Source organism: Caloenas nicobarica, chromosome 23 (assembly GCF_036013445.1).
Source record: "Caloenas nicobarica isolate bCalNic1 chromosome 23, bCalNic1.hap1, whole genome shotgun sequence".
NCBI lineage: Eukaryota > Metazoa > Chordata > Aves > Columbiformes > Columbidae > Caloenas > Caloenas nicobarica.
The window spans coordinates 2548009-2557319 of NC_088267.1; the positions used below are offsets into that span (position 1 = coordinate 2548009).

At 52.3% G+C, this 9311-nt stretch overlaps 1 protein-coding gene across 1 annotated transcript; it reads left to right on the forward strand.

Annotated features, from left to right (window-relative positions):
* Positions 1-2796: 2796 nt before the first annotated feature.
* On the forward strand, positions 2797-4954 carry LOC135997794 (cbp/p300-interacting transactivator 3). The gene is made up of 2 exons (XM_065650672.1): positions 2797-2868; positions 3124-4954. The coding sequence occupies exon 2, from the start codon at positions 3136-3138 to the stop codon at positions 3748-3750; it is 615 nt and encodes a 204-aa protein (XP_065506744.1). The 5' UTR covers positions 2797-2868; positions 3124-3135; the 3' UTR covers positions 3751-4954.
* Positions 4955-9311: the final 4357 nt, after the last annotated feature.

Consider the following 9311-nt stretch of genomic DNA (forward strand, 5'->3'; position numbering starts at 1 on the left):
TCTGCCACTTCAGAAGAAGCACCAAACCCCTCTGTACTCTGCTCAGGTCTCAGTCACCTCTGAAGCGTTTCGCAGCCCCGGCAGGTGAGACCCTGCCAAAGGGCACGCGCTCCCACATTGCTGTCCGTGCATGCAGGAAGCCGTGTGTCCCAGATAACTTGTGCAGGGAGTTTGCATGCCGGACGTTTGCATGCCGGACACTCGCATGTTTGGCAGCTCCCGCAGAACAGTGGGTGGGTTGTAAACTGAAGTGTACACTGAGAGTCACTTGGTGAGAGGAAATTTCTAAGATAAATCCTCTACCTGCTCTCCTTTCATCAATATATCTTACATCCTACAAAGCTCTTCATAAAAGTGTTCTTTCCCCCTCCCCCCCCCCGCCACCCAAGATTCTCAGACTCTTGCAAAAAAAGAGATTTGGACTGTAGATCAGCAACTGGAATTAGCAAGAACCAGTTCTGACACATGCAAAACATTGCGAGATAAGTGTTCATATCTCTGCTTACAAAAAGCTCTCACCTGTGCCACTTCTCATCCCTGGGGACTTTGGGGACATGATTTTATCACTGTAATACCCCTGGAGCTGTGCAGTCAATGCATGATGGTCAGGGATCAAGTGTGAGGAGGGAATATCTTACATAAACAACTCACAGGTAACACAGACTACCTGTACGGGCTGCAAGCCCCACTAAGAGGGCAATGAAAAGGTCTGCAATGTGCCGGTGACCAGATCTCTGACCTGATGCCCACCCACAGGGATGCCTTGACCTGGGACTCAGACACACAGGCGTTGCTTCCAGATCCCCCGTCATGCAGAGCCAAACTGGTGCCACTGGAGCAACAATGTGATTTATAATAATTCCCAACCTGGGTAATCCACCCTCGCCAACACAGGGCTGATGACACCGGTACAGCCAGACTGGGGAAGTCCCACGTCAGGAAGCTGTGAATGACACACTCCTGGAGGTGGCTTGTGTTGTGACCTAAGTCAGGGCTGACCAACTGACAGCCCCAGGGCTGGATCCGATACATGGGCGGTTTATCTGCTTTCCCAGGAAGGCCAGTCTGTCTGGGGGTTGATGACAGATGGCAGCGCATGGAGAGGTGGAGGAGAGACTGCAAACCTGGGGTTAGATCGAGTCATACACAGCGTATGTAAATACAGCTGCAGTGGTTTGGGTCCTTAATACTTGAGACCTCAGCATGACGAGGAACCACTGCTTGTTCTGGGCCAAAATGAGGAATATTGCCAGGACTAGTCAGCCCTTTCCCAGCTTTGCTCCCCCGGTCATTGGCTGGGCAGTGTGAAATGCAGCAGATAAGCCCACACTGGTTCCTGTAAAATAAAATATTACTGGTTTGAGAACGGGAAGCCCTCAAGACGCAGAGCACAGACTGATGGCACACAACGTGGCAAATACAGAGGCTGTGGATCCATCTCACCACCACAATGCCTCCCATCGCCTCGCACCCTTCCTTCTGCAGGCACTTGGTTCCTCTCAAAACACCTCAGGTTATGCTGGTGAAACATCTAGGGGACGACATGACAAGGTAGATCAGGTGATCCCAGCCAACGCAGCTCCATTTCTGGTCAAATTATATTCAAACTGGATGAGTTGCTGATCAAGCTTACCCTTCCCAAAGCAGAAGGGACATAAGCCAGTGCAGAGGCGGAGGGGACTTTCACACTTTTGTTCGGCAAGTGTGCTCTCTCATCTGCCAATTTGTTTCCAAAACAGTGGGTCATTTACCATCCTGGGGGTATTGTGTAATGCACATGGCTGTGGAGAGCCCCTTCCACCTGTTACTCCTGTCCAAGAATTTCTGCCCCGACCAGGACTTGCGCTACACACCACACCTCTCCTCCGACCGAGAGAGGCTCGTATGGCTGGATGCGTCTGCAAAGATGAGGGCAGACACTCCCTTTGTATTTGTTCCTCGCCTGGGTGTGCATCTGCATGTGAACTCTCAGGCAGGCATGTATATGTGTGTGAGCATGTGTTTATTAGCACTAAAAAATGCATTTGTCAAAATCTCTAGAGTTAAAAAACAATCATTACGTAATTACACTCAACAATTAACCAACTGATTCATCAGTTAGAGGCTCACCAACAACACCTGAAACCCATCCCAGCCACTTAGCAAGGCAGAAGGTGGCACAAACAAAAGCAGCTCCCAGAATGTCCTGGAAGTGAATGGTCTTGTGTTCTGTCCAGGTAAGAGAAGACATTTTCCATCCCTGGCTGCTCACATCTGGAAACTGATGGTTTCTGGGCATTATCGGCTCGGAGGAGCTGGTTTGAGGTGTTTTGATACAGAGATACTCCATACAAATAACCCTTCAGGTCAGTGTTGCGTGGTTCAGCACTCACCCCGGATGCCTGTCCCTAACTTCAGTCCCTCATGACAGCACATACTTACACCTCGTTCCTCAAGTAATACAGTTAGCAACAAACTATTTATTCAGCAACCTTTGAAACACTTTGTTATCACCTCTTTCTGCTCAACAGGGTCCACGAGCATCGCAAAAATGCAGAACATATAAAACTCCATGAAACAGCCTGCTGCAATTCTGCAGAGAAGATCAGTCTGTTATCACCAGAGCCGTGGTCTGTAACGCCGGGAGGGAGCTGGCCAGCCCGGGAAGCGACCGGGCCTTTGTGCCGCCCGCCCGCCCCGTCGAGGGCCGGGCAGCACCGGGCCCGCTCCAATGGGCGCCGGGGGGCCGGCCCGGCCGGCCCGCCCCAGCCCGCGTCCCTATAAGTGCTGGGAGCGCGACGCTCCGCACACGGCGAACTGAGCGGGTGTAACGCTGCCGGTTGAGCGAACTTGCTGCCCGAACCTGCTGCCCGCCGGAGCCCCGGATCGGTGCGTACCCGCGCGGGCACAGCCCGGCTCCCCGGGGCGGCCGCGGGCCGGAGCGCTGGGCCGCCGCGGGGCGCGCCGCGCTGAGCTTTGTGCGGCAGCCGCGGGCGGACGGGCAGCAGCTCGGCTCCCAGGGCGGGTGCAGCGCGGCGCCTCCCTGCCGGCGCGGAGGCGGGGGGTGCTCCGGGATCCTCGGACGGGAGCGGGAAGCAGCGCTGTCCCCGGGAGCCTTGCCCTGAGCCGTGTGTCGCCTTGCAGGGGCCTGGAGCCATGGCTGAGCACATGATGATGTCCATGAGCCACGGTGGCACTGGGCTGCAGAACTACCGCATGGGGGTGAGCGGGCTGCAGGGCCCCCCGCAGCACGGGCAGCATGTGCTGAGGACGCTGCCTGCCGCCGGTCAGATGATGCCCTACGGAGGGGCTGGCATGGACGGTGCGATGCGGCCAAGACCCAACCTCAGCGGACAGATGGGCCACCACCAGATGCAGAACGCGATGATGTTCAATGGTCCAAGTCAGCAGCAGCAGTACATGGGGCCAGTAGGCACCCAGCAGCTAATGGCCAGCATGCACCTACAAAAACTCAACACCCAGTACCAGGCTCACCCACTGGGTATGAGCAATGGGCCCATGGGTGCCAGTGCCCAGCAGTACAGAGTGGGGCCAAGCCAGCACCCGGGCATGCAGCACATGCCCTCACCAGCACTGACCTTGAACGTTATGGACACTGATCTCATAGATGAGGAGGTCTTGACGTCTCTTGTCCTGGAACTGGGGTTGGACCGGATTCAGGAGCTGCCAGAGCTATTCTTGGGACAGAACGAGTTCGACTTCATTTCAGACTTTGTTAGCAAACAGCAACCCAGTGCCATCAGCTGTTGAGGGGCTTTGAGCTCCTCCTTGTGTCTTGGTGGTTTGGAGTTTGTTTCTAACTTCCTTCTCCACCTGCCATCCTCCTCCCTTCCCCTGCCTTGCCCTGTCCTGGATTCCTGACCTCCCCGAAGAGACAATCATCGGACACTGACTCGCAATGGATTGCGTTTCTCTTCTGTGTGGTTTTCCATTTGGAGTTCCTGGGGAGGGAGCGTGTACCCCAAACAGAGAGCAGATCAAGAGCTCTTGCTGTAGAGCTGCCTCTAAGTGGCATTAACAGGATTTCTGGCTTAAGTAGAAATAATGGACTTAGGACTTTCCACAACTAGGCTTTGAGCGCAGGAAGAGGTGGGCAGCTGGCAGTCCTGCCGGTAGCTGGATTTGCTCAAGGATTCTGTGGTGCCAGCAAAGTTGAAGGATCCCCTGAGAGAGGATTGTCTCCCTGATGCATGGTTTGAACCAGTTTCCCCTTGCAAACATGGGTGGGGTTTGATATTTGTTGGGACTTTTTACTGTGACAGTAAATAGGTCTTGAATCTCGCCTGTTCAGCTCGGGAAGGGGGCACTTCCCCTCCAGCAGGCTTTTTCTAACTAGCTGAGCAAAATAAAGTATGCCTTGGGGAAGGGTGTGCGTGTTCATGAATGTTCATCTCTGTGGAACTTAGGATCTCCGACCTGTACAGCTAATCAACTGTAAAATTTACAAAGTGTTTGAGGCTGATTCAGGCTTAAAGCTGCAGTCTAACTTCACTTTTTTCCACCTCTGAAACCGAATAAAGACCATGTAACTGTATATTCCAGATCTAATCTTATTTATTTTTCCTATTATTTATTTGCAAGAGCTTCTTTTGTTATTTGGCTTCGGGACTGCTGGGAAGGATGCATGGAGAGTACTGCAGCTTTAAGATTCTGGCTTCAAAAATAGAAAGCCTGGGATAGTTTTCAAGGTGCTCTGCCGATAGTCACTTCAAGCTGAGATCTGTATGCTGAACACATAGGGCTGTAAATCCAACACCTTTCCGAATGTGATAAAGATGACTCGATTTCAAATTCCCTCACTCAGAAAAGGTTAAATGTAAAAGCGAGTGGGGTTTTGTTTCCTCTGCTGCCTCTTGTTTCCAAGCTCTGTGGAAAGCTCCTCTTAACTCCTAGTTGCTGCTGCCCCCTGCTGCTGACAGCTCCTCGCAGCTGTCACCCAACAACCAAGTGAGAATGTACAGATGAATTAGCAAATAAAAGCTGAAATATCTCCAGTGTGCATTTGTTTAGTGCTCGTCTCTGGCACGGGTGCAGTGCGGTGTCAAACACTGGGGACAAGGGTTTTCTTCGCTCCCATTGGTGATCTGTGGATCCCAGTCACCAGTGTCGCCCACCTGACTTGCAAGGATTGTGTTTCTAGTTTAATGCTTGGATGAAGTCAATCCTCAAAGTGTGGCTGGGAGGATGAGATGCTCCTTCTCTGTACTGGGGGCAAAATCCTAATGTGGATGGTGCTGCAGTGTTGCAGCCCGGCTGACCTGAGGGGTCCAGGCAAGTCAGTGGTGACTCCTCACACTTCTTCCAGACCACGTGCAGCTCTGGCAGCTGCAGTGCTGCAGTTTTCTATGCCACAGAGGCTCTAAAAATCATGACAGCTCCTCCAGAGCTTAGATTTTTCTTTTTAAAGGTGCCCCAGTCCTTTCGCAGAGTTCAGGAATATTCCCATGTGTCCCTTTCCTGCCCTGTAGCAGTGGGGCTGTGGATGCTGGTATTGGAGTGTCTGTACCACTCTGAGGTGCTTTGGATTGCCTGTCAGCATCCCCGGCCTTGTTCCTTGCACAGCTCAAGAGCAATTGCTGAAGTCCTGTCCTTTCAGTGGTTACACCTGTGCAATCTGGAGATCTGGTCGAAAGGTGAGCAGCAGGGCTGGTGTTGCAGGTGGGTGAGCCCTGCTTGGGCTGTCAGCTCCACAGTGACAGGCTGTTCGAGACCTGGAAGAGCTTTGCTTTCTCTCTGCATCTGCAGAGCAGCAGATGGCTTGGTCAGCAGGTTATAGGTAAGCAGTGAGGAGCTGGCGAGTGGATTTATTCCTTAAAGTAGATGAGCCCCAAAATAAACAGGTGTGTTCTAGGCTGTTGGTTGTGGTTGTGAGGCTGCAGGCTGTGTGACACCATTGTGGCCTCCGGTGTCCCAGCTACGAGTGGGGAGCAACGTCCAGCCCACAGATGAAGGACTGTCAACATTCTGCAGAGGTTTCTCAGGAGCCCATTTCTCTGTAAAAGCACTTGGCATTTGATGCAAACAGGGCAGAGGAAATGTCTGTACATCCTCTTGCAGGGCTGTGCAGTGCACTGGGAAAGGGGCAGTTGATTTAAGTTGAAACAGGGGAGCTGATGTTACCAGAAATGTGGAGTGACTGGGGCTCCCAGTCAGGATTTGCTTGGGAGTCTGTCCTAATAGGCTCAAAGTACCCCCATGCCACCCAGGACTGGGGGCAAAGTGGGGTGTCCTCCTCCTGCACCATCTCCACCAGCCTTTGCCCAGAGAAGCGATGCCGTGGGGGTAGAGGAAGCTCAGCATAGCCTGCAACGGCATCTTCTGCACGCCCCTGAGGATCCGGAGGAGTCAGCCCAGGGTTCAGCACACAGGTGCATGGACGAGGCTCCGAAAGCACTGGCTGCTGACTGACTCGATGTTTCATCTCTCTTTTGGGTCAGCAGCTCTGTGTATTCCCAGGCCTCTGGATAATGGGGAAGGAGGGCACCACAGTCAAAAAGACGGATGCAAAAGGGCTGCGCATCACTCCCCGGAGGCCGAGGTCTCTCGAGGATGCTGCTGGGCAGTACTCACAGTGAGCAGTCCCGCTTTCCTGAACCCCAGCCCCTGTGCAGCAAGAATTCCCAGGAGCTTCCACATGTGCCTGCATGGATGGGGATTAAGGAAAGCAGCTCCTTGCTAAATCTGAGTGATATTCCAGAGGCAAAGAACTAAACCCATAATAAAAGCTTTCCAAGTGACTGCTTTTGCAAGCATCTGATCCCAGCCCAATTTCTGGTCCAGCCTTTGCCCTAAAGGAAGGGAAAAGCGGGGTGATCTGCACCTCAGGTCTTGGATAAAACACTGGTGATCAGCAAGCTCAGTAGGTTACTCTATGTTTCCTCTCTCTGCAGTATTTGAAGGCTGAGGGTCTCTTCTGGGACATGTGATTGTTTATGGCGCATTACAACATTCATAATTTTCAGATGCTGGTTACAGTGTGCCGTTAGGTTGCTTCATAATTGCTACACCAAAGTATGGACCAAGTCCTGCTTTTCCTGTTTCAACTGTAAATACAAAAGACAGTTGATTGCAGGGCATTATAGTGAGTTGAGAAAAGTTTCGACAAGTCAGCCAAGTCCTGGTGCCTGTTGTATATGCGCAGCTCAGAACCACTGGGACCTTTCAGGGTGCAGGGGACTGTGCTGCATCCTGCAGCCTCCCAAGAAGATTATTTCCTTTCCAGATTTGCCAGAAATACCCTTGAGTTCACATTTCCAGGGAATTCTGCAAGTTCAGCCTGCTACAAAAGTCCATGACCTACTCATGACCACTGAAGTAAAAGGGGTGAAGAGACGTCCGTTTGACACTTTCCTGATCTTTTCCCACTGCGTTGGCTCTGAGCCACACATCCATCCTCACCACTCCAGCTGTGTTTAGTGTGTAGAGCCACACTGAAATCTGCCTTTCTCTGCCTGGCTGGAGAGCTGCGCAGTCTGTCCCATCCTCTCCTCATCCCTCTGTACACCTCTTGCTTTCTCTGACAGCACCAGGACAAACAGAAGGGGACAGAGGGTTCTATTTCATTCTTTCGTTCTTGGCCAAAGCCCTGTGCACCGTTTTGCTAAGCACGCTGCTCTTCCGTGCCAGGCTGCTAAGAGCCACAACCAAAAGCTGCTACATCACTACAGGTGGGAAAATCTGGGTGACACTTCGGTGCTGTACTGTGAGCAGTGCCAAGAGCAAATCTTGTTTGCAAAGGGAGCACAGCTAGGTCAGGGAAGGAGCAGTAGTTTTAATAATTAGACCTAGTCCTAGCTTCCTCAGAGTTTTCGGTGGGGTCAAAAGAGGATTCTAGTGTCCCTGGAGGAAAAGAGCTCAGCACTGCCCCACAGAGCCTCTGGTCTGCTGGAGCAAACCAGGGGGAGGTAGGCAGAGTGTTGCCCAGCATCCCTACACAATTAAGCTAGGGAAAATCCTAAGAAAGGCATCTCAAGGAAATGAGATTTGAAGGCTCCTACTTCTCTGTTTCGACAGGGAAGGAAAGTTAGCTAAGGCTTAGAGGATATGTTTCAGACATCTCGGAGCAGACAAATCCCACCTCAAGTGTGTGCATGCAGTGAAGACTGCACTGCTCAGCAGCTTGGAAAGATAAAGCTAAAACTGCTGCCAGTTTCAGCCCGTACACCGCAAGGATCATGCCCTTTGGACAGGCACAACTGTTTCATGCATTAAAAGCATGACTGCTACAAATTACTAATTTCTCCTGCAAAGCCTTTGCAACAATCCAGGGCTGTGAACAGCACCGACTGCACAGGCAAGGTGTTTAGGGCTGATACTCACTGGAGTTTGGTAACTCTGAGGAGTTATTAAAAGCTGTCAGTGCTGCAGCGTTCCTCCAGCAGATGGTCAGCAAGATCTGTTCTATTCACTCCTGTCTGGAGGATCGCTGGGTGAATTCAAGGCAGAGAAAGAAAAGCTGCAAGAGTCCCTGCCCCCTCGCAAGCGAAGGCTCAGCACAGCGGGCTGTTTATAAATAGCCAGTTTCAGGAAAAGGCACTTTCCGTTCTGGTGTCAGTACACTGTAAAGAATAAGCAGCTTTTAGAGCTCAGAAAAGCCCTCCTTATCTTCTCAGTATGCGAAACCCTGCATCTGCTTCCATGTGCTCGGCAAGCTCAGGCATTCAGGGCACGATGGCCATCGGCGTCCCCTCGGCCGGGCAGGGATGCGGGCAGGGGACCCCGGTTCACGTCCTGCACAGAAACGTTTGCTGCAGCTTTTGCATGGCAGCGCAGCCCAGAGGCACCAGATGAGAACTTCTTTAAGGACTCAGTTTAGGTCAAAATAGCTCTCAGACAACTCTAGTAAAGACACGGTTTCTGGGATCCTGGTACTTTCTGAAAAGCACACCCTGGTTTTTCCTTTCCTCTTCATCTCTGAGAGCTGGAGACTATTTTGATGCCTGGTGGAAAGGGGCTGGAAGTGGGACAGAAGGCTTTTACCATCTGTAGGATAGAGGGGAGGCAAAGCGCTACAGATAGCTGGGTCCGCTTCCACACCAGGGCCTTAAACTCAGCTCTTTGTGGGAGCCAGTGTAAAGCAGAGCAGAGCGGGGACACGCTGCAAGGAGCCTTTCCTCCCCATCCCAGCATGGTTTTGGGCCCCTCACGCCAAGAAAGCCCTTGAGGTGCTGGAGCAAGTTGAGAGAAGGGAACGGAGCTGGTGAGGGGCTGGAGCACAAGGGTGACGGGAGCGGCTGAGGGAGCTGGGGGTTCAGCTGGAGAACAGGAGCTGAGGGGAGACCTTCTGATCTCTGACCTGCCTGAAAGGAGCT